At 40.2% G+C, this 26,754-nt stretch overlaps 1 protein-coding gene across 1 annotated transcript in view; it reads left to right on the top strand.

Annotated features, from left to right (window-relative positions):
• Positions 1-26,754, top strand: part of LOC115263411 (alkyldihydroxyacetonephosphate synthase) — a 72,807-nt gene that overhangs the window by 26,169 nt on the left and 19,884 nt on the right. The window contains exons 2-4 of the mRNA XM_029866698.2: positions 6,239-6,325; positions 6,390-7,578; positions 7,978-8,082. Of these exons, the coding sequence (XP_029722558.2) occupies positions 6,239-6,325; positions 6,390-7,578; positions 7,978-8,082 (1,381 nt within the window). The remainder of the gene's footprint in view (positions 1-6,238; positions 6,326-6,389; positions 7,579-7,977; positions 8,083-26,754) is intronic.

Raw genomic sequence — 26,754 nt, 5'->3', positions numbered from 1 at the left:
ATAGTGGTTGCTTGCAGCCCAGTGAGATCTGGTCTGCAGAACCTGGGAAGGTCTTGGGGTTTATTAATTCCATTGCACCTGACTGGGAGACGACGCGTCGTGGCAGAAGCTGATTACTTGACACATGGTAATTAGCTGGCTAGATGCGAATATCAAAACGGGACATGCCACAAAAGTTCAGCTTATTGGACGCAGTGGCTTAAATTCCCCAACAGGGGAGGAAAAAAAATCATCAGAAACAAACCGCAATTTGGAACAGAATATAATACTAAGTTGAGAAGCAAAAGTTATCTCAAGTCAATGAATGAATGTGTAATGCAATGCATATGCATAAGTGATTTCGCAAGTTGACATTCAGGCTTCATACATAGCAGACGTGTGTATCGTGCCGAGTGAAAATATTTCGCGTTTTTCTGCTAATCGGACAGCGTCCGAAAGGCCTATTTCCTAAATTTCGTTAAAGCGACCAGATTATCCCCTCCAAAATGCCCGGCTATCGTAAAAACTCGTTCGTAATCGACTTCAGTGTGATGCCAGTCCGACCTAAGTTGAACGTAGTCCAGGATTTCATCTTCGCAAAGATGTCTCTTGACATGAGTGTTGTCAAAAACCTCCAGACAAGTATCACCAAATCGCAGGTCATCATCGAAGTCGACTCCGCGGCAACAGCGGAAAACATCATAATCCAGAACAGTCTCAAACACTCTGTCGAATACGAGCAACAACTGTACCCAATCCCGGTACACTCAGCGGATAATGCAGTTGAGGTTAGGGTGTACGACTTGCCTCCGCAAATGCCGAACCAACTCATTGCATCGCATTTCTCTGCTTATGGAAAGGTCCTGTCGGTTAAGGATGATGTCTGGAAGGAATACTTCCCAGGAGTCCCGAACGGAGTCAGGATTGTGCGCATGGAAATCCGGAAGCCCATTCCATCCTATGTTCCAGTGGCTGGGGAACTGGCGTATGTTCTACACATCAATCAGGTGAAAACCTGCAAACATTGTGCACAAAAAGTCCATATTGGGAAATCATGTTCAGCAGCGAGGAAGGAAACTTCATCCCAAATCAACGCCGGCCGAACGTTGGCCGAAATTGTAAGCAATACCCGCGAGCCAGAGAAGGACAACGAAATCATCGTGGACCTGATGGATGTTGTTGATTCATCTGATGAATCAGACGTTGTGGACCCATTATCGCATACTGCAGTCCCGAATGGAAAAGAATCAGCTAAAACAAACCCCATGCCTGTACACGTACCAGCAGAGTCATCTATGGATGACGAAACTAAGTCAACCACTGCGCTGAATGAGCTAGAAACAGACCCGTTAGGGGGCCGCAAGCGCCCTTTATCACCAAAGCTTCCAGAATCAGAAACACAGCGAGTCTTGCGTAAACCGAAGTCGCAACGACAACTTTCGAAGTAACTTTCATCGTTTTTCTCTCAATGGTAAGCATATACGACAGTGTATGTCCTGCCGAAGCAACACACGATACTGCCGCCCTAAAAATCATACCATCTTTATTAGAAAAAAGCAACATAAATATGCCGCATCAGCTATCCCACTCCGAAATTACATCAGCTGGCGAAACAATGCCTCTTCGTTGGAGCAACGCCTCTCTCTCAAAGGTAAAACCATTAGTATACGTCTAGTCGAAGCGTTCCTTGATACTGCCATCCTGAAAAAAAATGCAATCTTCATCAGATTCCTGCGAGCCTAAGATGATAGTGTGGTTCCAACTTCGATATACACTGCAAGCACCGACATCCAAGCGAGCTAATGTCATCGTTGGCGTACAGCCTTTTTCTAAAGGTAAAATGAGAAGTATATGTCTCGCCGAAGTGTTGTCAGATACTGCCACCCCTGATAAGCTTACTTCAACACCAACAGAGCCAACGTCTGTGGAAACGACTACTGCACCAGAAGTCACCATCAACCGATCTCGCCTACAGAAACAATACCACACACCATCTTCAACCATTGACCATTTCCAAACTCTTCAATGGTCTGCTATCGACATGTCCTATGCATACTATGGTAGTATCCACACAAATGAGGTGAGCGTATCGTTAAGCAAACTACAATTCGGCAGATATCGTAATTGTATCTGTGCGGAACAATCTGACAATAGTTGTTGTCACAGTAAAGGTCAGATACAGGGAACGGTTGTGAGCTTCAGCTCTGTTTCGACTAGGTACAAGGTTGTAGTGCAGATTCAAATGCTTGTCTATAGAGAAAAACGAAAATGGATTTCAATAGTTATCAGTTAGCGAGTGTGAACATTAACAACATAACTAATCAAACAAAATTGGATGCACTGAGCTCCTTCCTACGACTGAACGACATAGATATTGCCTTTCTCCAGGAAGTTGAAAATTCCTCTATTCAACTCACTGGTTACACACTTGTTTTCAACATTGATTCTCGTAAAAGGGGTGTTGCTTTTGCGTACAAACCGAACATTGAGTATACTTCAGTTGAATGCTCTCTGGATGGTAGACTTATAACTATGAGGCTGAAGAACGGGGTCACTTTGTGCAACATCTACGCACCAACAGGCGCTCAAAGTAACAATGCTCGGGAAGACTTTTTCAATTTGACTTGTGCGTATTACCTAAGGAATTGTAGTGGTCCTATAGTTATGGGCGGTGACTTCAACTCTGTAGTGAATCAAAGAGATGCAACTGGTGCTACTCCACGAAGTGGTATGACCTCTAGGCTTATGACTTCGTTGAACTTGATTGATGTTTGGCGTTGCTTGCGGAGGAATGATACTGATTATACTTTTGTGCGTGCTGGTTCCGGCTCTAGGTTGGACAGATTCCTTCTATCGAGATCATCAACCGATTGGCTACGTACAATCAGGCACGCAGTTAATTGCTTTAGTGATCATAAAGCAGTTATCATGCGAATGGTGTTACCAATAACTGGACCCCAAATTGGATGTGGTATCTGGCGTTTGAATGCACACGTATTAGATGATGAGGAAACATTCTCTCAACTGCAACACAGATGGCCATACATTGTAAGGCAGCAGCCACGTTATCGTTCTTGGTCGTCATGGTGGATAGATTTTGCCAAACCCAAAATTTCTTCCTTTCTTCGATGGAGAACCTCCATATTACTCCAAGATACCCGAAATACAATGAACCTGCTAGATGGCGAGCTAGCTAGAGCATATCAACTTTATGTCAACGATCCTTCACAGTTATCCCGAATCAACCGTATTAAGAGCATCATGCTTTTAAAACAGCGTGAATCGACCAACAAATGGCGCCAGCTGAACGAAACTTATTTACAAGGTGAACCGACTTCACTGTATCACTTGTCGGAGAAGCATTGCAACCGTTCACGAACTATAATTCGTGAGTTGGAAAGTGGGAACAATGTGATTAATGACGGTGCTCAAATTGAACAGACGGTTGTGTCATATTTCGAAGACCTGTTTCAAGAAAACAATCAAACAAATGCAACGAACAACTTTATACCATCACTACGTATTCCCGACAACAACAATGCTAATGAAAAACTAATGGATCCAATCGAGTGCGAGGAAATCTTCCAGAGTATACGAAACAGTTGTTCGCGAAAATCGCCAGGAGAAGACGGGCTACCCAAGGAGTTCTACGTGAAATGCTGGAACGTAATACAGAACGAGTTTACTCTGGTCTTAAACGACTTCTTGCAAAATCCAAACATGGAATCGAAAATGATGAACGGTGTTGTTGTCCTGGTTAAGAAGAAAGGCAGCTGTAAAACAATAGAAGGTTATCGTCCCATAACGCTTTTGAATTTTGACTACAAAATTCTCACTAGGATTCTAAAACGAAGAATGACACCGTTGATGGACTTGGTTCTCTCAAAGCACCAGAAGTGTTCAAAACCACAAAGCAACATATTCCAAGCTACAGGGAAAATATTAGACAAAATCGCTTCGCTTAAACATTCGAGGCAACCTTCGTTGTTGGTCTCTTTTGACCTAGACCACGCATTTGACAGGGTTAAACACAGTTTCCTTTTCCAAACTATGCAGCATATGAATTTCAACGGGCGAATAATAGAATTAATTCAACGTATCATGCGAAATTCCTGCTCAAAACTGCTTATCAACGGTAAACTATCAAGGCCCCTTCACATAAGCCGATCGGTGAGACAGGGAGACCCATTAAGCATGTTCCTGTTCGTGTTGTATATGCAACCTTTAATAGACAAGATAGTTTCTTCTGGATTGGCTGGGGATACCCTGAACGTTTATGCCGACGACATCAGTATATTTGTTCCTGACTATCAAGTTTTGCAGCAAATCGTGCGTATCATTGCTGAATATAGAGCAGTGGCAGGAGCAGTTCTAAACCTTATGAAAACCTTCGCACTAAAAATAGGAGACATCCCAGCTCATGACTCTGTCCCGTGGCTAAACGTCACCAGTTCTCTCAAAATTCTAGGAATTCACTTTTCTGTCAAAACTAAAGAGACCATGGACCGAACATGGACACATGTCATTAAAAACATGAAATGGCGGCTTTGGATGGGAAGGGCACGGTCATTGAATCTAATCCAAAAAGTCATTTTGATAAATACCTTTGTGTCGTCCAAACTTTGGTATACTGCATCAACTCTTCCGCTGCCAAAAAAATTTGAAACCCAAATTTTGAAAGAATATCGAAACTTTCTTTGGATCGGTGGGAAAACCCCGATTCCCTTGGAAACACTATTTCTTCCTAAGATTCGAGGAGGTTTGAATCTCCATAGCCCAGGATTGAAAGCGGTTTCCCTGCTCGTGAACAGGATTCTTCAACATCTATACGACCTGCCATTTCTAAGAAGCTGTTTAAATACTGATAATGTCCTGCAGATACCCGCTGCTTATCCACAGGTGAAGGTTTTCGCATTAGAAGTGGCTACACTTTCAGAACGGGCTCTACTGCATCACAGTTCTTCTGTCATCTACAATGAACTACTGCAAGAAGAAAGGGATCCTCCAGTGCTTAGTGGGAACCGGCAGTGGAGTATCATCTTTAAAAACGTGTTGGACCGCCGGCTTAGTTCTGCACAGCAATCTGTATGGTATACAGCAATTCATGGAAAGATAGCTACCAACGAAATGCTGTTCAAGCAACATCGACGAACTTCTCCAAATTGCCATATTTGTCCAGGAGTAATCGATACAGTGAAACACCGGATCTTTGAATGTCAGATATCCAAGCCCGTCTGGATTTTCGCCATGTCTAAAATTGCACTCATTCGGCCTTTATTAAGCCGGAAGAAACCGGAATATTTTTTGTTTCCTGAACTTCGAGGAATACCATCCAGAGAGGCAAAAGAAATTAAACTTATCTTTGCAAAATTTGTATTCTTCATATGCAATACGACTGAGGCAAGCATTAATGTAGATAATTTTAGGTTTGAATTGTAAATATTGTTAGCTTTAAAGTTGTACTCAAATAAAGACAAGTTTATAAAAAAAAAAAAAAACTCATACGTCTATAGACGGTGAAACAAGGGATTAATAATGCACCTCCACATTGTAACAAGGCAAAACCCAATAATAACCTTTCGTTACGAAACAACCACCCGAACAAATCGGCGAAACAAAATACCCATTGTTATTGACTTTCCATGCAATAACACAGAGAACAGACGAACATGCTCGAACAAAATTGCTTGAAAATCTTGTGTAAAGAAAAAACAAGCTCAGTAGCGACATCGACGGTGACTTTCCCACTCAAAAACTTGTTTCGACACCAGGATGGCGCTTTCTGAAGAAATATTTCACTAGCGCACCTTTAAATTTTCCTACTCAGATTCTGAGCTGTATTTGCCTAAATAACAAGCTGTTTATGATTATTTCACTCATCCAGCAACAAAATTTGAGCAACACATTGAAAATTAGCTTCATCTTTTTCAATAAGAAACAAGTTGAACAAAAAATAAATTATTGTTTTCCAAGTAAAACCAACACATTCTCTTGGTGGAACTATAGTAGGGTGCACACTTGGTGACACTAGCGCCAAAAGGTAAAACAACGGCAAATTTGTACCCCGATTCGAAATTTGACAGCGCCGCGCGATGGCCACATTCCCAGTTATTTCAAAACAACCGTTGCAATGCTTTACACAACTGCACTACATGAGCTTGGACGTCTGTTCTCTGTGGCAATAATTAATTAGAAATTGTAATCAATCGATACCTGTTGCATTTCTAACCATTGTCTTTCTTGACCTTCTCCCTTACAGTCAGCAACTGCTCAAATGGAACGGCTGGGGTTACCGAGATTCCCGCTTCGAGTATGAGAATGACCTCCTGGTGTTTACCGGCGATCGGTTAGTCACACACATTGCCGGGACCCAAATTGAATTACTAATTTCCCCCTTTTCGCCATTCCAGTTACCCCATCGGAGGCTCCGTTTCCCTTCCGTACTTCAAAGATTACGTCGTGAAGATCCTCAACGTGGACCTAACTCGGAAGAACGTCGGCGTCCCGCTACCTCAGACCTACCCGGAACCGGTACCGTGCCGGGAGTTTCTGGCCAATCTGGCACAACATGGAATCGAGTTCACCCAGAACGGAGAAGATCGGTTGATTCGAAGTCACGGACAGGCCCTGCACGATATTCACGCGCTACGAACGGGTCAGATTAAGAGGATCCCGGATACGGTGGTGTTCCCGCTCAGTCACGATCAGGTCGTTCAGGTGGTGCAGGCTGCCACCGAGAATGACGTCGTGGTGATTCCGTATGGTGGTGGTACTTCCGTATCGGGGTCTGCCTCTTGCCCGGAAGATGAGAGGAGGTCGATTGCCCTATTGGACACTAGTCAGATGAACCGGATGCTCTGGATTGACAAGGAAAATCTGGTTGCGTGCTTTGAATCGGGTGTTATCGGACAGGATTTGGAGAGGGAAGTGCGGAAGTTGGGCTTCACTATGGGACACGAGCCGGACAGCTTTGAGTTCTCGAGCTTGGGAGGTTGGGTGGCTACGAGGGCGTCAGGAATGAAGAAGAATTTGTACGGAAACATCGAGGACATCGTGGTGAAGGTCAAAATGGTGACGGTTAAGGGCGTTCTGGAGAAAAGTGTTGCGGTTCCTCGGATATCCTGTGGACCGGATTTCAATCACATCATCCTGGGATCTGAGGGTACGCTAGGAGTGGTGACGGAGGTGGTCGTGAAGATTCGGCCTCTACCGGAGACGAAAAAGTACGGATCGCTGGTGTTTCCAGACTTTGGGTCAGGAGTGCGGTTCTTGAGAGAGGTGGCCAAACAGCGACTGCAACCTGCCAGTATCCGACTGATCGACAATGAGCAGTTCGCTTTTGGTCAGGCTCTAAAACCCGCTGGCGGAGTTTTATCGAGCATTTCGAGTGCCCTGCAGAAGGCGTACATCACCGGAGTGAAAGGCATGGATATGGAGAAGATCGCGATCACCACCCTGGTATTCGAAGGCACCGCCAAAGACGTCAAACTGCACGAGCAGAAGATCTTTGCCATTGCTGCCAAGCACGGAGGATTCTCTGCTGGCAGCACAAACGGCGAAAAGGGCTACATCTTGACCTTCGTGATCGCTTACATCAGGGTGAGTAAAGAATCGATCAGCCAGATCTAAGTCACGCAAATTCCTACGGTTTGTCATCGCTAAACTCGTCACACGTTTCTCAAGTGGTCCGATCGATAGTGTGCGGTGGCGCAGTAGACTCACCGGACACGCGGTAAACATTTCCCGCGCCGCTGCGGACGATGAGAGTACTTTGCTCAATATTTGCTTTCACTTGACCACGCGAAACGGGTGGCGATCGGTGAAACAAACTGACGAGGATCGAAGTGCACTCGATGTTGATCATCAGCTCGTTTTTATTTTTTGCGCGCGCGAGCGTGCCTTCAGCCCGGGGCAAGGCCGAGAGGCATGAACCACACCGTCAACTAAATGCTAATTGAAATTCTATTTGTTCTGTTTGCTTGCTCGCTTGTTCCGTAGGACTTGGCACTGGAGTTCAGTGTGGTTGCGGAATCGTTCGAAACCTCGGTTGCCTGGGATCGGTGCGAAACGCTGTGCACCAACGTGAAAAATCGAATCTCGAAGGTGAGTTATCTAATTTTTCTCGACGTGTCGTCAACAATATACATTAAGGGGAATGGGGCTAAAAATGCTCCACTTAGGTGAAATGAACAATCACTTCTTGGAGGGCAATTCTACAAACTGAAAACTCATATTCCTCGTTTTTATATCCCAAGTAACAATGAGAGCTGAATAACAGCTTATTCAGCCAAAATTTTCAAAATCTAGCTTAAGTGCGGCTTATTCATCTGTTGTACAGCGATAATGTTTGTTGGGATGTATTTGAAATAGCTTTTCAGAAAAGGTAGATTCCGGAAAACGTTTTTCCAGGGAATGTTATTACGAAACACATTTAAATAGTTATTTATGTAACGAGATGCAAAAAGCTAATTTTTTCAGCACGAGTCGTACATAAATACGAAGAGTGCTGAAAAATCAAATTATGCAACGAGTTCCATACAACATTTTATGCAATGATATTTTTCATTATGCAACCCGTTCGAGTTGTAAAATGTTCATAATGCAACTCAAATGGGTTGCATTATGAACATTATGCAACTTTTTTTATTATGCAGCTCAATTTAGTTGCACAATGAACCGGCACGGAAAAATAGGTCATTATGATACTGAAATGAGTAGTTTAAATTTGATATTATGATACTGAATTGCATGTAACGAATGGCAAAAAGTTGATTTTTTCAGCACGAGTCGTACATTTATCCAACGAGGCTTGCCGAGTTGGATAAATACGAAGAGTGCTGAAAAAATCGAGTTTTGCAACGAGTTCCATACAAAATTTTATGCAATGATTTTTTTCATAATGCAACCCATTTGAGTTGCATAATGTTCATAATGCAACTCAAATGAGTTGCATTATGAACATTATACAACTATTTTTCATTATGCAACTCATTTCAGTTGCATAATGAGCCAGTTCGGAAAAATTGGCCATTATGATATCAAAATGAGTTACATAAAATGTAAATTATGATACTGAATTGCATAAAATATTTTATGCGGTGAAAAAATCATCTCGCTCTCCCCCACAATAGGACTCTTCTGTTGTAACCATTTTCTGCGTCGCACGACTAGTCCGAAAAAAGGCAAAGCAAACGGACGCAAGTGAGCTCTTATTGTTTATTGATCAAGTATTTGGTGACCCCCTGCTGACTGGTGGGCAATAGTGAGCATAATGGTGTAAAACTCAGCGTAACATTTCAATTGAACCGCGCGCGCTCGCGCGTGTACGCCTTCAATGTGGATGGTACTCACCTGCCACGGCGGCGGGTTGACCTATGATCCACGCTTTTGGTCAAAAGAACCGTGGCCAACAAATGTGAGCCAAGGTACCCAGCACACTTGTCGAGAGGGCCTCTCTGTTGGAGGGAGAGTACGTAGGATGGTGCCATGCTGCGTATCAGGAAGGCCGCCATTATCACCACAAGGCATACAACGCAACGGGGGAAGGTTTGGAGAAAAAAAATATTAGACCACCTGACATTGAGTACATATTGAACGGTGTTAGCCAAGTGGGAAATTGCCGCTCGAACGAGCGGAACATCAAGTGCCCAACTAATTACACACTTACTTAGAAGTCCACACGTTTGCTTGCGCAGTCTGAAGAAATTTATCATGGTCAGTCTGAATTCAGTGTGCTATGAGAATCCGATGAAGCGCCATGTTATGCCAGACGATGTTGTCATCAGTAAAAACAATGATTTTTTTTTATCTTTATCAATGAGATTTTTAACCCGGGGATAATTAATTTGTTGTATTTACAGTAATTTACTGAAGAATTTCCGAAAATAAATGAATAAAGTTCTTGGAGAGTTCAGGATAATCGAAAGAATTTTTGAAGAAACTTTTACATTTGATAAACTGTCTCACTCGATTTTGATCTACTGTAGCACCTTTGTTTCATCGCAGAAATTGCCTTTCTAAAAAATCTCTGGAGGTATATTCAGAAAAAAAAAATCCTGTAGGAATCTCTGAAAAAACTCCATCAGATATTTCTGAAGTAACCACTGAAGAAATTTCTGTATGAATCTCTCTAGAAGTTTGTGAAAGATTTTCTAGAGGAATTCATGTAAGAGTTTTTGAAATAGTCCCTAGAGCATTTTTTTATAAGAATTCCTAGAAATTCTGTTAAAATCTTAAGATGAATTTCACAAAAAAACGCTTAGAACTAAAGGAATCTCAGGAGAAATTTGAGAAGATGTCCCTGGAGTGGTTTTCAAAAGATTCACTTCTTTATTTCTGAAGGAATCTCTACTATGATTTCTGAAGAAATCCCTGGAAAAATCTTGAAAAATACCGCAGAGACATATGAAGAAATTCTGGGGAAATTCCTGAAAAAATCGATGGAGAAATTTGTGGAAAAAAAATTCGGAATCTCTTGAGAATATTTTAAGAAAATTTGAGCCCGAGATAAACTAGCCTAGGGCTAAAAATCTCGTTAATACAGATAAAAAAAGAAAAAAAAAGAAAGTTAGAAGGAATCTCTGGAAAATATCTGGAGAATACCTGGACAAATAATGACAAAAGGTTTGCTTTGTTAGAATTTCTACAGAAGGAATAGTTTTGGAGAATGAAACGAAAAAAGCATAGGAAACATTACTTACGAAATCCCTGCAAAAATTTCGGAAGGAATATCTGAAAAATCTGAAAAAAAATATCTAAAAGGAATTCCTAGAGTAAGTTTCTGGTGGAACCCGTGAAAGATTCTCTGGAAGAAGAATGATAGAAATACATGATTTTGTGTAGAAATCTTTTGAGAAATTGTGAAAAAATCCTAAATTTTGTATGGAGCTCTCATTTACGCGACCTACAAAATAATAACAAAATGAATTCTCTGTATGAGTTAATAAGTTATCTAGAAATTTTACTGTAGAATTCACTGGAGGAGTTCGTGAAGGAATGGCCGTGTGAATTCCCAAACTATCTCTGCATGAATTTTCAAAAAAAAAAACCTGAAAGAATTTCCGAAAAAAAAATCCATTGAAGAAATAATGAAGGAATCTTTGGATAATTTTCTGAAAGAATACTGCAAGAAGACTGCAGGAAGACTTGGAAGAACTTTCATGAACATTTTTGGCAGATTTTCTAAAGGATGCCTTGCAGAAATTCTGAACCACTTCTTAGAAGAATATCTGAATGAGTCACAGGAGGGATATTTAAAACAATATTTTGAAAATTTCCTATCAGGAATTTCAGGAGTAATTTCAAAAAGAATCTCTGAGGAATGCCTTAAGGCATCCTTAGAAAAAAATTGCGAAGAGATCCATGATTTTGTGAGAAAATCTTTGCAGAAATTTTTGCAGCCATTTTTGGGAGTATTTCTTAAGAAACCTTTTAAGGCATTTATGAAGTAAACTTAAGGAATACCTTAATTTATCTCTGGAGTATTTTCTTAAGGAATTCCTGGAAGAAATTTTTAAGAGAAGCTTTGGAGAAATTTTTAAAGTAATCTTTGGAAGATTTTCGAAGGGACTTCTTGAAGAAATTTATGAAGAAATTATGATTTTTTTATTTTCCAAAGGAATCAACAGAGACATTTCTGAAAGAATTCTTGGAAGATTTTCCGAAAGAATCCCCTGAGGGATTTCTGAATCTACGGATAAACTTTTTTTGAAATCCGAAGATGTTTTGCAGAGAATCATTGAAAAAAAATCTGAAGGAGATTTCTGAATATAAATTGATTCAAGAGGAATGTCTTATCCTAACCAATCTAAACTAAAGTATTCTTAAAGAAACCCTTGCGAAATTTCTGGAGAAATCTTAGGAAGAAAGTATATCTAAAATAGGAATTGCGAAGAATCCCTGTACACCCAAACCTCCATTAAGGTAACGAGTCGGGACTGCCTAAATAGAATTTTTACCTAAATGGTTTCAGTTCATTACCTAAATGGATTTCAAGGTTGCAAAGAAGTTTGAGAAGCGCAAGTGGCTTGCAGATGCAATGGGGAGAGAATCAAGGCTTTCAGATGTAAAAGGGGAGATGGCCAGAAGGATTTCAAAGGAGTTTTTAGGGAGGGGGGGGGGGGGCAGAGCCGTTTCCAGGAGTTTCAGAGCGTTTCAGTAGGTTTCAAAAGGCTTTTAGGGGGCTTCATATGCTTTTAGGTGAACTTCACGGGAGTTTTAGAAACGTTTCAAAGCGTTTCAAGGCGTTTCAGGGAAATCCAAGAGGTTTCAGAGGTACTTTAGGGGGCTTCAGAGGCTTTCAAGTGCGTTTCACATGGATTTCATTTGTGTTTCAAAGGTGTTTCAAGGCGTTTCAGGAGGTGTTAGAGAGGTTTTGTGTGGCTTTAGAAACTCTCTGGTGAGTTTCACGGATGTTTCATGGGGGTTTCAGAGGCGTTTCAAAGTGTTTTAAGGTGTTTCAATACGTTTCAGGGCGTTTCAGAGTATTTTAGGAGGTTTCAGGGGGTTTAAGGGTGCCTTCAGAGGGTCGCAGGTGAATTTGCCAGAGGTTTAATAGGGTTTTTGAGGCATTTCAAAGCGTTTCAAAGCGTTTCAAGGCGTTTCAAGACGTTTCAGGGCGTTTTAATGCGTTCCAAGGCATTTCAGGAGGTTTAAGGGGGGCTGAAGAGGGGCTTTAGAGGCTCGCAGGTAAATTTCACGGAGGTTTCATGGGGGTTTCAGAGGCATTTCAAAGCGTTTCAATGCGTTTCAGGGCGTCTCAGGGCATTTCAGAAGGCTTCCGTTGAATTTGAGGAAGCTCAAGAGGCTCGATGGTGAATTTCACGGAAGCTTCAGAGGCGTTTCAAAGCAGTTCAATGCGTTTCAACGCGTTTCAATGCGTTTCAGGTGGCTTCAGAGGATCTCATGTAATCATAACGGAGGTTTTATAGGGATTTCAGAGACGTTTCAATGCGCTTCAGATGCTTTCACACGGGTTTCAGGGGGCTTCAGAGGCTCTCAGGTGAATTTCACGGAGGTTTTAAAGGGGTTTTGGAGGCGTTTCAAAACGTTTCAAGGCGTTTCAAAGCGTTTCAAGGCGTTTTAAGGTGTTTTAATGTGTTTCATGGCGTTTCAGGAGGTTTGGGAGGCCTTAAGGGGGCTTCAGAGGCTCGCAGGGGAATTTCACGGAGGTTAAATGGAGGTTTCAGAGGCGTTTCAAAGCGTTTCAAGACATTTCAATGCGTTTCAGGGTGTTTCCGAGCATTTCAGCAGGTTTCACATGAATTTAGGGGGCTTCAGACGCTCTCAGGTGAATTTCACGGAGGTTTTATAGGGGTTTAAGAGGCGTTTCAAAGCGTAGCGTTTCAAGGCGTTTCATGGCATTTTAACACGTTTCAGGGCGTCCCAGGATGTTTCAGAAGGCATTTAGGGGGTTTCACAGAATCGCAGGTGAATTTCTCGTAGGTTTCATAAGGGTTTCAGAGGCGTTTCAAAGCGTTTCAAGGCGTTTTAAAGCATTTCAAGGTGTTTCAGGAGGTTTCACAGGGGTTTTAGAGGGCTTCAGAGGCTCTCAGGTGACTTTCAGGCAGGTTTTGAAAAGGTTTCAGAGGCGTTTCAATACGTTTCAGGGCATTTAAGGAGGTTTCCGGTGAGTTTGAGGGAGCTCTTAAGCTCTCAGGTAAATTTCACGAAGGTTAAATTTCGGCGTTACAAAGTGTTACAAGGCGTTTGTATGCGTTTCAGGGCATTTCAGAGCATTTCAGGGGGTTGCACAGGGGTTCAGAGGCTCTCAGGTGAATTTCGCGGAAGTTTTATAGGATTTCAAGAGGCGTTTCAAAGCGTTCCAAGGCGTTTCAGGACGTTTTAGTGTTTACGCCTCGTAGATTCGATGACCTATACTCAAGGGGGTTCTTGGATACCCTTAAAGATTCTTCGAACTCAAAACTTGATAGATCACAGTTACCAGAGGTTGTGTGAGTATGAACCTTAGTTGTAAATCTCTTAGAGACAACCAAATACGCTAGTAGATCCGATGACCTATACTCAAGGAAGTTCATGGAGATCCTCAAACTGACAACAAACTCATCACTTGACAACACATAGCAACATGAGGTTGAGCAAGCATAAATTTAATTCATAATGCTCCAATAGATTACTGACTACGCTTGTAGATCAGACGGCATAAACTCCAGGGAGTTCTCGGATACTCTTAAACTTTTAGCCGTTAAACACTCCGTAAACGTTCCTTAACTCTTATTTCTACTTTTTTCCCGTAAACCAACTTAATCTGTAATCTTGAGTACTCCAACTACTCTGAACTCAATCAAATTCCATGTAGATAACAATACCTAAATGGAGGGACCTAAATAGATTTTACCTAAAATGATCCTACCTACCCGACTATCTACACAGTAAGTTACAACCAGCGAGAAGTAGTCGTTGTAAAAAGTATATTTTACCACGCTATCGTACGGCTAAGTACGGAAATTCCTTTTTTGTGCGAGGTGTAATACACTGGAATACATTGCCCGCATATCTCGCAAATGAACAATCTATTATAGCTTTTAAGAGAGGATGTAAAGAGTATTTTAAATAAGTTAAATAATGTAGGATAAGTAATACAAAAATGTTCAAGTAAAGCACGAGCTAACGGCGCTTCGTTCCACTAGAAATATTCAATGTAACATAAAAAAGATGAATATCTTACGTTACGTATTTTTGCAGCAATAAATAAATAAATAAAAATAAATGGAGGTTTCAGTGTAGAAATTTTCTGAGCAATTTTCTGAAGGAACCCTAGGAAGAGAACAATTGTAATAGGAATCTCTAGAGAAATACTTGAAGTAGCTTCTAAATGATTCACTGTGCAAAGAGTTGCTACTAGGGTCACCGTTTAAATCCCTGGAATAATTTTTGAAAACTGGTGCAGGCACATATGGATCCTGGGGATATTCCTGAATAAATCGTAGGTGAAATCCCTAAAGAATAAACCTTGAGAAACCCTTGGTTGAATGTCCTGAGAATTTTGTCCTGGAGAAAGCTTTGAATTTGATTCCAGGTAAATCCACGAATGCATGCATGGAGAAACACATGGGAAAACAATGAAAAAAGAAATTTTCAGTATGATTTTCTACGAAAAACTCTGGAAGAATATTCTTGCAGGAATCACGGGTGGAGCTCGTGAAGGAATAACTGTATGAATTCCTAACAATATTTCTGGGCGAATTCCAAAAAAAAATCGCTGGAATTTTTTTTTTTCAAAAATATATTATTAAAAAATTAATGAAGAAATTCTTCGGCAATTTTATGAAAGAATATCTGAAAACATTCTGAAAGAACAGTTTAAAGTACTTCCAACATAAACTTTGGAATTTTTTTTTATGAAAGATTTCTTGCAGAAATTTCTAAAGGAATTCTTAAAAGAAAGTCTGAAGGAATCCCTGAAAGAATTGCTCAAATAATACCTGTAAGCATTTCTACTGAATAAGTTGCTATTTTTTACCAGCTATTTTCCCCCATACCAAAAAGTTTAATTTATTAAAGGAAATCCCAGAGTAATTAATGAAGGAATCTGCGAAAGAACTATTGAAAGAAACTTTGGAGGAATTTCCAAAGGAATTTCTAATGGAGTTTTTGGAAGATTTTCTAAAGGATTCTTTGCAGTAACTTCTGAGAAAATCTGAATTTCTTATTTTCCGAAGCAACTGCTGGATAAATTTCGGAAGGAATTCTGGGAAGATTTTTCAATCGAATCAACTGAAGGATTTCGGAAATCCTTGGAGAAACTTCTAGAGGAATTTCTGAAAAAAAAATCCTGGAAGAATTTCTGATGCAATCCATGCTAAATTTTCTTAAACCCACCCTTGCAAAATGTTTGAAAAAAATCCTTGGAAGGCTGTTGTTCCAGATTTTTCAAAAGGTGGATATTCCAGAAGAATTCTCGAAAGTATTTTTTAATCTATGGATGAGATTCTGTAGATAGCCGAGGAAGCTTTCCTTAAGAAATCCCTGGAGTAATTACTAAAGGAGTTTCTGAAAAAAAATTGGGTGATTAAAAAAACTTTAGGAATTTCAGAAACAATTCTAGGCAGATTTTCTGAAAATAATTCGATTTTCGAAAGGAATCCATGGAGTAATTTCAGAAGAAATCCATGTAAGATTTTCTAAATTAGATTTCGGGATTTTTTATAAAGAAATCTTTGGAAGAGCTGCAAAAGGAATCCCGAGAGATTTTGAAAGGGAATCCCTGGAAAACTATCTGAAGATAATGTTGAGAGAATTTGCATAAATATTCACGGAAGACTTTCTTAATAAATCCCCCAAGTGCTGATATGTCGAAACAACCATATGAGCAATTTTGGAATATCCAGGAGAGCGAAAAAAAAAATTTCACAGAAGATCTTTTTTACAAGAATGAAAGCGCAAAAATACTGAAAAATCACATGAGTATACGGGGGGTGGCCAAAATGTTTGGGATAGGCAACTTTTTTGCCTTTCTCGTACACCAAGTGTACTGGAAAGGCTATATGTTCACTCCAAAAATGACATTTTTATAGAAGGCCCGGAGGGTCAAGTCACATATACTAATCAACTCAGCTCGATGGATTGAGGTGATGTATGTGTGTGTATGCGTGTATGTGTGTGTATGTGTGTGTACAAAATAAACTCACGTCACTTTTTGGCAGTAAATCTCAACCGATTTTAATGACCGACGATTCATTCGACGCGGAATCTGGTCCCATTGTTTCCTGTTGAAAATGGTTCGGATCGGTTCAGCCGTTCCGGAGTTATGGCCATTTAGGTAATCCGGACCGGTACCTCAGGAAGGGGCCAGATATGAAGATGTTACAAACCCATGCATGCGACACATCAAACCGCGGCATTTTCGATAACCTAATGAACGGTAAGCAAGAAAACAGTTTCATACCATATCGGAACCGGCTCCGCATGTCCCACTGGAAGTGGCCAATTGAAAAAAGTGAACCAAACCCATGCATGCGACACATCAAATAGCGACTTTTACGATAATCAGTTGAATAGTAAGCAGGAAAATAGTTTCAGACCTTATCTGAACCGATAATGTTCCGGAACCGATTCCTTGTGTCCCGCCGGAAGTGATCAAATATTCAAAGGAACCACACCCACGTGGCACATCAAATCCAAGCTCTTCCGATAACCTGCTGAATGGTATGCAAGTAAATAGCATCAGGTCACATTATACACTACCGGTAGTATTCCAAAATCGGTTCCTGGTGTTCCACCAGTAATTGTCAAATGTACATACAAGTGAACAAATTTGATGAACAATGAGTAACAAGTGTAGAATTAGTATTTAAGTTTAAATACACGATAATAAAAACAAAAAAAAAAGCTCGAACTGTATTTGACATTACCGTTAGTGTTTGAAAATACCTGCGGTGTCACAGAACCGGCTGAAATTATGAAAGTGAATCAAAACAAAGTAACCGATATATCAAATCAAGGCTTTTTTGGAAACCTGGTGAACGTTGGGTTCGACTAATAGGTGTGAAACGGTTGAAGCCTTAAAATACGAAAGAGAACAAAAGCTTGACGAGTTGATCACACAATTGACATACTTCCAAGCTAAGACAAAGCCAGCTTATCAGATTAGTGTTCTATGAACACTTCCCCAATTATCAGCTGAGACCTTCCTTTGCCAATGACCATTTAGCAGATGTATATCGTGTGACAGGCTCGAAGATACTGTATGCCTTAGGAGGTCAAGTAAATTTCCATTACGAAAAAATCCTAGACCGACGCGTCACCCTCAGCATGATCATTAGTATGGGACAAACATCAAATTCTCGCTCCAGTCGACTTTTTTGATTCCATTTAGGTCCCATATGAACTGTGCAAAATTTCAGCGCAGTCGGTGAAACTATAATTTAGCGCAAGCGGTTCAAAGTTTTCATAGGATTTACTATGGGAAATGTTACACTTTCAGATAAAAAATCCCAGAGGTCGTCCCTTGTCGCCTTAATTCAAATCGATCCATGCTTATTGTAGAAAAATCATTTATGAAACTTTGCTTCGAAGACCGCAAAACGATTGAATGCATGTGGAAAAAGTTATTGATTTATTACCGATTAGTGTTCCAACGAACGGCTTTTTGTGTTGTTTTATTAGCAGCACTGTAACTGCTGCCTTGTTTGCTGCTATTTCTGGGGGTGGTGATGCCTCCCGCCACCCCATGCAACAACTGCAGCAGCAGTGCTGCTGATAAAACAAAACAAAAAGTCGCTCGTTGGATCACTAATCGGTAATAAATCAATAACTTTTTCCACATGCATTCAATCGTTTTGCGGTCTTCGAAGCAAAGTTTCATATTTTTTAGTTCAAATAATATTTTGCCAAGATTCCAATAATAATTTGCTTAGATTTTGTGGAGATTTTATGGTAAAATTAATAAAATTCTCAAGGTGGGCCAAAATACGTCTACTATCCTATGTCCAAGTATGATGCCCTATTTTACTACGCATTTGTAATGTTCCACTTCAATGTCATATTTTAATATGCATTTGTAGTGTTTCATTATTTTTTCGTAATACTTTTTTAATAGGTGTCGTATAACTTTGCAGTCTTCGACAAAGTCATTTGGCATATAGTCACCCACAATGATATCAAAGGGTTTTATCATTAAACGCTTACAGCGGCACCTATCGGCAAAAATTGTAAACTTGAGATTTCTGCATACATTTGGCCACGTTTTCCCATACAAACTTCAAGCACTTTGAGCGTCCCCTTAAGCTTAATCGATTTTGCTCAAATTTTGAACGTAGCTTCTGGGAGTCCAAAACAACCGATTTAGGAGGTAAGACTTTGCATATTTCAAAATTTTTGTTTTTCATTTAAGTGTGGGCCACTCCAAAAGTTTATGATATTGTTCAAGAAAATAGTTTCGTTTGTTTATTTTTTTTTAATTCAGCAAATGTTTTTAAATGATTTTAAAATTTTCGAATATTTTTTACTTCTTCAAGGGGAAGCTACATTTCAATTTATTTACACTGCTATTATTATGAATAATAGAATAGATTGAATAGATTGCTCCGCGTGCATGGAAATTTTTTAATTTTGCTATAAAATTGTTTAGCATAAAGCTAAAAGTTGATAATTTTGTATGGAAAACGGCTTTCACTGCTATTTTTATGAACAAAACTGTAAGATGGGCAATTCTCGCTGAGACCGGTCCACTATTTACACCTTGTCTTCAAAAATGTTTAAGGTGGCGATTTTCTGATCGTCCTCGCTAAAAAAAGTAAGGAAAATGCATTTGGTCACTCAAATTGATGGACCCCCCGTTAGTTAGAGCCACCAGAATTTTTGCAGACCCCTCGATTTTGGTCAAATGGTGGTTCATTTAAACCGGTATAACTCGAAAGTTTCTCCAAATCTACCTAAAAAAAATGTTGTTAAAAAGAGGAAAGATAGACTGCCGTAATTCTGCAAAGTTACGTAAGCGCCATTCAAAATGTCAATATTTTTTGGTATATTATATATAACATCTGGTGTAAAAGTACAACTGTGGTATGCCTGATGTATTAAAATGCGAGATCTAGTCGTAATCTATCATCTATGGGAAGAAACTTAGAGGATGACCAAGAGTTTTATGCATGATAACCAAAACATGGGCCAAAACTATCAATGTCGCTTACGTCACTTTGCAGAATTACGGCAGTAGAGCTACTATTTACAATAATAAAAAGTTGGGTCGGCCATATTGATTTTGGCCGCCATCTTGGATTTTTATACAAAACATTTTTTTTTCACCATGATGGCAACCATCGATTTTCAAAATTTTTGCATCAATTGAAAGCTGAGACATTTATACATGTCATATCAAAAAATTAGAGATGTATTTTTCTTCTTTCAAAAGTTATCTGCCGTTTTGTAAATCATGCCACTTTTGCGCACTGGGCCCGTTGCCGGCCGTTTACAAAATCAATATGGCCGACCCTACTTTTTATTATTGTAAAAAGTATCTCTATCTTTCCTCTTTTCAACAACAATTTGTTTTGAGGTGGTTTTTGGAGAAACTTTTGAGTTATATACCGGTTTAAATGAACCACCATTTGACCAAAATCGAGGGGTCTGCAAAAACTGTTGTGTCTCTAACTAACGGGGGGTCCATCAATTTGAGTAACCAAATGCATTTTCCTTACTTTTTTAACAAGGACTTTCAGAAAATCGGCACCTTGAACATTTTTGAAGACAAGGTGTAAATAGTGGGCCGGTCTCAGCGAGAGTTACCCAGATGAAAAATCTTTTAAATATAACAATATGGAACAATATTTTTTTTGTATCTGTATTAACGAGATTTTTAGCCCTAGGCTAGTTCATCTCGGGACCCACGCTATACTTCCCTTCCGAAGGAAGAACTCACATTTTGCGAGTTTGTCGGGAGTGGGATTCAACCCCAGGTCCTCGGCGTGATAGTCAAGTGTTCTAACCATCACACCAGATCCGCTCCACAGGAACAATATTTACTGCATTTGTTCATGCATACTCCCTACTTGGTTAATGTATTCCTTTCGCAGAGGTCGACAAAGCTGTATCATTTATAGGTGGCGCCATTCTCAATCCTTCAACGAAATTCGATTTCCCACGTGCCAACGATGCACGCTCTTGAACTATAGGGTAAAACTGACCAAACTTTAAAACATGTTGTCCCACACGTGTATGCATATTACACGTGCAACGCAAGGCTCTACCTGTTGTGGCTTGCTCCAGCTGATTCAAGGGCGGCAGTATTTTAAATTTTTGATAAACTGGTTTACAGAACCAAAAGGGTGCGACGCAGGCATTGTTAGTTCCATTCAGCGCCGATCAGATGATCTTGAAAGTCTCGTGTAGCGATCTGTTAGCTATGCCTCAATTTTGCGCGGTGTTGTAAACGTGCCGCAGGTTTTTAATTTGTAGCTTTACGATGCCGTAGTATTGTATAATTTTTGGGGGTTTTAGCTAAATTATGGCCTAGACCTTCAAACCAAGGAGGTGCGTTTTTAATTTATAAATCTGATGTGTATTTTGCTGTGGAAGCCATTTAATAACACTAGTCTACAAATAGTCGTGAACTTCTATCAACGATCGAGCCTGGCAAGGAGTATATCTCCACTCTCCACACGATATACAAATGCAAAATGATCACTGGTACAGGTAGTTCTCAGATATAGAAGCGGACTCTCGCACAGTTGAAGTGTAACGCCAGATAGCTAATAAGAAGAACTTGAATAAATCTCCGATAAAATTAAGCTGGTTGAGATCTTCAAATCTGTGAGATAATCTTAGTAATGTTTTTGTCATATTTATTAGTCAACTCGCAATTTATACGAAATGCCTTCATTGTTTCTTTCACGGACCTTTGAGTCCGCCAGAAATTCATATAGAGATTTTAACAGTAAGTTTTTTTTTTCGAAAAGGCAATACATAAACAGAAACGTTAGAGGTGGTTCAGCAAAAGAACTGAACGTTAAATTAATTGCTGGTGGCACCGGCTGTCCATATCCCATTCATCTAAAAAAAAAGTGGCTTCAAAACTAATTTCCCGACCTGCTTTAACGTGATCGACCTTATGCTAAATAACAAAGAATCGCACGTATCCAAATCCATAGACAAACAGACCTGGCATTGTAATGTATTCTTCTTCTACCTATGAACATACCACAAGCAGAAGCATTCCAAGGCGATCTAGCACTGCTTGTCTATGGCACGTCAACCAATTCCAACGCGCCGATTTACATTTCCCAGTAAACTGGTTTTCAAAACTAGACGAACCGCCGAATTTTTGCTTGTTGTTTATCATTTTTTTTTCTGCGTCTTGGCCCTTAGTTAAAAACCTGTTGCAGTGATTAGCAGAAGTTGACTCAAGATGAGGTTGGTTCGGGTTCCCTTACTTCCGCACAGGCCCCTAACGCGCTTTAGACTTATTGGCCAGTCGTCGTAAAAGCGACACGAATATTTATGACTTTTCGATCCCATAGTGCGCTGTGAAGCTTTGGGCAGCGCAGATGGATGACGACCTAGACCTTCAAAGGAGGATGTAGGCTTCGATTGATTGTAAACGTGATGCGTCATTTCTGATAGATTATAGCCGGAATTTCGCTTTTTGTGAAATGGAGTCTGTCCATGTTAAATTTTGAAAACCTGCAGAAACGTTTTATCTAATTCCCATCTTTCTAAGCACCGACCAATAATGATCGAGTTTATTCTTGCTCTTCGTCTAATGTCTCATGACAATTTGGTATCATTTACTAATTTATAAGTTAGCTTCCATATCAAATGAAGAATATTGTGAAAGAACTAGATTTTTTTCCAAAATATTAATAAGATTGAATAATTGTCCCTCGAATTATGAATTATGACGTGGACAAGATAACGTCTATTTCTGACACAACCTGAATTAAATTCCCGGCACACTTTCTATGTGACACTATGGTACATAGGATGATCAAAAATTATGATTTGACGGTAGTTTATTCGAAAAGTCGATTAATTTCTTCACAATCCAAATTAAATCATGTGTTCAAAGAATTATTGAGCATTCCCGAGCAGAAGGGAATAACAACAGCATAAGGAGCTGTGTTATTTGGGCACATTAACTGAATAATAAAATCGATTATTTTCAAGTTATTACCATAACATATTGTGTTATAAACTTGTCTGTCATAAGCGGCAAAATAACAAATTCCCTAACAAAAAAATGTTCCTGGAAAACCATTTCAATAACTTGTTTTGTTAGTTTCAATAACAGTGAATTCGGAGAATATGTCCATAACCAATTTTGATATTAACCTTTCAGTACGCGCGCCATCAAGCAACCGAAACTGCACCGCGCTCGCGCTGTATACGACAAGCGAGGTTTTTTGGTAGTGTTGTACTTTTTACAACAGCGCGCGTCCTGAAGGGTTAATATGTTATTGATAGTAATCGGAGAGCAGAATTTGCTATGATATCAAACTCGTTACTAAATAAGTTATAATACTTAGGCCGATGCAAATATTATTCTTTTATGTCCGAGACCTCTCATCAGGTACGAGGGGGGGACAAAAATAAATAAGAAACAAACAAAAAAAAAAACTATTAAAAATTTAAAAATTATAAACACTATCGAAATAGTTATTTATGTAACGAGTTGCAAAAAGTTGATTTTTTCAGCACGAGTCGTACATTTATCCAACGAGCCTTGCTGACTCTTACGTAAGAAATATTTTAAAATGATCGAAGAATACTTTATTTAGCTTTTGATTCATTTTCAGAGATTTGAAGTCGCAAGATAATCGAACTTTAGTAATTTCTATATTATCAAATACGACGAGCTTCGATTTCCACCTGTAATTCATAAACTGTTCTACTTTAATTGTTTTCGGAGCACGGTTTTGAAATCATCACGTGTATTTGAAAAATGGTTGATCGTCGATAGCAATTTGTGATTTTTGTTTTGTTTTTTTTTTTTTTAGCGTAGAAACTGAAGAATTTTTAGAATGCTCAACAGTTTTGCAGAAAATTTTTGGGATATTGGAAATATTGTACAGATTATTACAACTTTTCTGGAAATTTTGTTTTAATTCCTCCGATTTTCCCTGGATTCTAGAATTATGTCGAATATTCCTCCTGGATTCTACAAGGATTCCACCAAAAATTTTGCTATTATTTCTCCTGAACTTCCTCTGATGATTCCTACAGGACTTTCACTAGAAATGTTTGCAATATTTTTTTCTAAAATTCCTCTATTTATTTCTCTAAGGATTCCGTCAAAAACTCCTTTTGTGTTTGTCAAGTGACTTTGTCATAAAATTCTTCCAGAAATTCGTCGACAGATTTGATCATAAACTTTTCCATAAATTACTTCATAAATATTCCAGAAATTTCTCCGAGAGTTCTTCGACGGAATCTTTCATGGATTTTCAAAGACTCCTCTAGAAATTCCTCCAGAATCCTGCATAGAATCCCCTCAAGTTCATCTTAAAGTTTCTCTGAAAATTTCTTTGAGGATTTCATCAGGAGTTTTTCCGAATGTATCTCCAGGTGTTTTTCAAAAGATTTTGCCAAGAATTCTAAACATTGCTCAGAAGAATTACCTTCGGAATTTCTAAGAAAATTGCGCCAGGAGTTCTCTTGAAGACTTCTCCAGGGATTTATCGAATGGTTCCTCCAGAACTTCCAAGTTATCCGAAAATTATTTATGAAATTCTTAAAAGGAGTCGTTCAGAAATTTCCTTCTAACCTGAATACAAAAATGGAACAACACAAAGGGACAGGTCATAATTGTCGATTATAACAAAATGAGATTGTCCAACAAAATTTGTTATGGAAAAGCTATGCCTTAATAATTTAATAATAACAAAACAAAATATAAAATTAGGTTATGTGATTTCGTAGTTATTAACTTGGTATTCTCCTCTGCTCGGGTTAACTTTTAAATAAAGATGGATGAAGCTTTAGAAAATCTACCAAATATTTCAATTAATATTTTTGCCTATCAGATCATAATACGCCATCACTGTGCAAAGAAGAAATCTTTATCTGTGGTTGTGCAATATGATATTCCATATGCAGAGAATCGTAGTAAGTAGTAAGATTTGAGCTCGGTTATCAACCGTGTCGGACTCTAAGAACCGGCGATCAATGCGTTTCAACATCCAGCGTTTTTCAGCAGACGGTACGGTAACGAACTATTACCAGAAGCTGGACAAGCGGATAAGTGAAATCAACGAAAGCGATAATCTTAACACTCTGTGGGAGTCTATCCACGGAGCGATGATAACGGCAGCGCGGGAGGTGATAGGCACTGCTCAAAGACTACCTAGGAACGGGTGGTTCGACGAGGAGTGTCACGGATGAGAGGAATGTCGCCAGAAGCCGGATGCTGGTGTCTGGAACATGGCAGAGCAGGGAGCGATATAGAGAAGCGAGAGCAGCCGAAAAACGAATCTACCACAGAAAGAAAAAATACCAAGAGGAAAATGTGATTGCTCAGGCTCAAGAAAGTATGGAGCAGAATGATATGCGAAGGTTTTACGAAACTGTCAATGGCGTGCGGAGAAAAACAGCGCCATCTCCCGTCATGTGCAACGACCGTGAAGGAAACATGCTGATAGACAAACCAATGATGGCTGCCAGGTGAAGAGAGCACTTTGAAGAATTGTTGAACGGTGGGAGTGGAAGAGCGTCAGACAGAATTCGGGACAAGCTGTGGAATCTCCAGAGGGCTGAAGAACAATAAGGCTGCTGGGAAGTACGAACTCCCGATCAAGCTTCTCAAGCACGGTAGTGAGCAGCTGTATTAACTCTTGCACCGTATTATATTGAATATATGGGAAGAGGAAGAAGTGCCTGCTAGTTGGTTGGATGGTCTCATTTGCCCTGTATACAAAAAAGGGCATCGACTGGAGTACGCGAATTATAGAGGAAACACACTTCTCAATTCAGCGTACAAAATTTTGTCCGGAGCTCTGATTAAAAGGGCTGCAAAACGGTGAGTCGATAAGGAGAGCGTCCAACATAGCTCTGGTGCTCACAAGTTCCTACCTCATGCTTCCACGGGTAAAGCGATGACAAAGACCGCCAGCTAAGAGTTGTGTGCTTAGCTGGTAGTGCAGCCTGGGCACTGTTGTCCTTCTACCTTCAGCTAGATTGAGGAGGCACGTCTGTTCACCAAGGAGGTGCGGCTTAAACAGCGTCTGTTCTAGCATCCAGCGGCTGAGTATGAAATGCTCCTCCACTGGAAGCTATACCTAAGGTGGCAGTCCCACCACGGTGGATAGAGGACCTTAGGCCAACAACCTACTGTCTCCGAAACCCAAAAAACGTTACAGAAACCAAAAATAAAAGATTACGAACTGATTCAACGGCAACGACTTTTAGCGCGAAACAACGGACAAGAATTGGAACTTGGAATGTATTAACCCTAGCCCAGCAGGGTAAACTGGCACAACTAGCCAATGAGGCATGCCGTATGAAGCTTGAGATCCTAGGACTGAGCGAAGTCCGTTGGCCGAACTTTGGAGAACACAGATTGGATGAGAGGATGATTGTAACCAGATTCAGAACACGGGTTCGAAACCTTACCATGATCCAATGTTACGCGCCAACCGATGCTGCCGAATTGCAAGATAAAGAGAACTTTTACAGTCAACTGAATGCTGTCGTGGACAAGACTCCAAAAGGTGATATCAAGATCCTCATGGGCGACTTCAACGCGAAGGTTGGCTCCGACAACTCGGAATATGAGCACGTCATGGAACGCCATGGTCTCGGAGAAATGAGCGAAAACAGAGAGCTGTTTGCAGAGTTTTGTGGCAACAATGATATGGTGATTGGGGGATCGCTCTTTCCTCATCGACCAGTGCACAAAATGGCATGGGTTTCCCGCGATGGCGTCACGGAAAATCAAATCGACCACATCTGCATAAGCCGAAAATGGAGACGGAACCTTCTTGATGTGCGGAACAAACGTAGCGCCGACTTTGCGTCCGACCATCATCTCCTAATCGGCGAGATCCGAATGCGCATTACCAGGATCCAGCGACAGGAGGAGAAAATCGGGCGCCGGTTCAACACACGCCGACTGGAAGACGCTGCGGTGAAAAGGTCCTTCGCCGAGGAGCTAGAGAACCGTGCTGCGAATATTCCAGAAGGTGGAAGCGTAGAAGATCAATGGAGCGCCATCAAGAACGCCTTCATCGCCACCGGCGAGAATAATTTGGGTGAGCTACGCACCCGAAGAAAGCAGTGGATCACAGATAATACCTGGAGGAAGATAGAGGAGTGAAGAAACGC

The sequence above is a fragment of the Aedes albopictus genome, chromosome 1 (genome assembly GCF_035046485.1).
Source record: "Aedes albopictus strain Foshan chromosome 1, AalbF5, whole genome shotgun sequence".
In the NCBI taxonomy this organism is placed as follows: Eukaryota; Metazoa; Arthropoda; class Insecta; order Diptera; family Culicidae; genus Aedes; species Aedes albopictus.
Note: the sequence above shows the minus strand (reverse complement) of the source record. Positions and strands in the feature narration are given on the sequence as shown.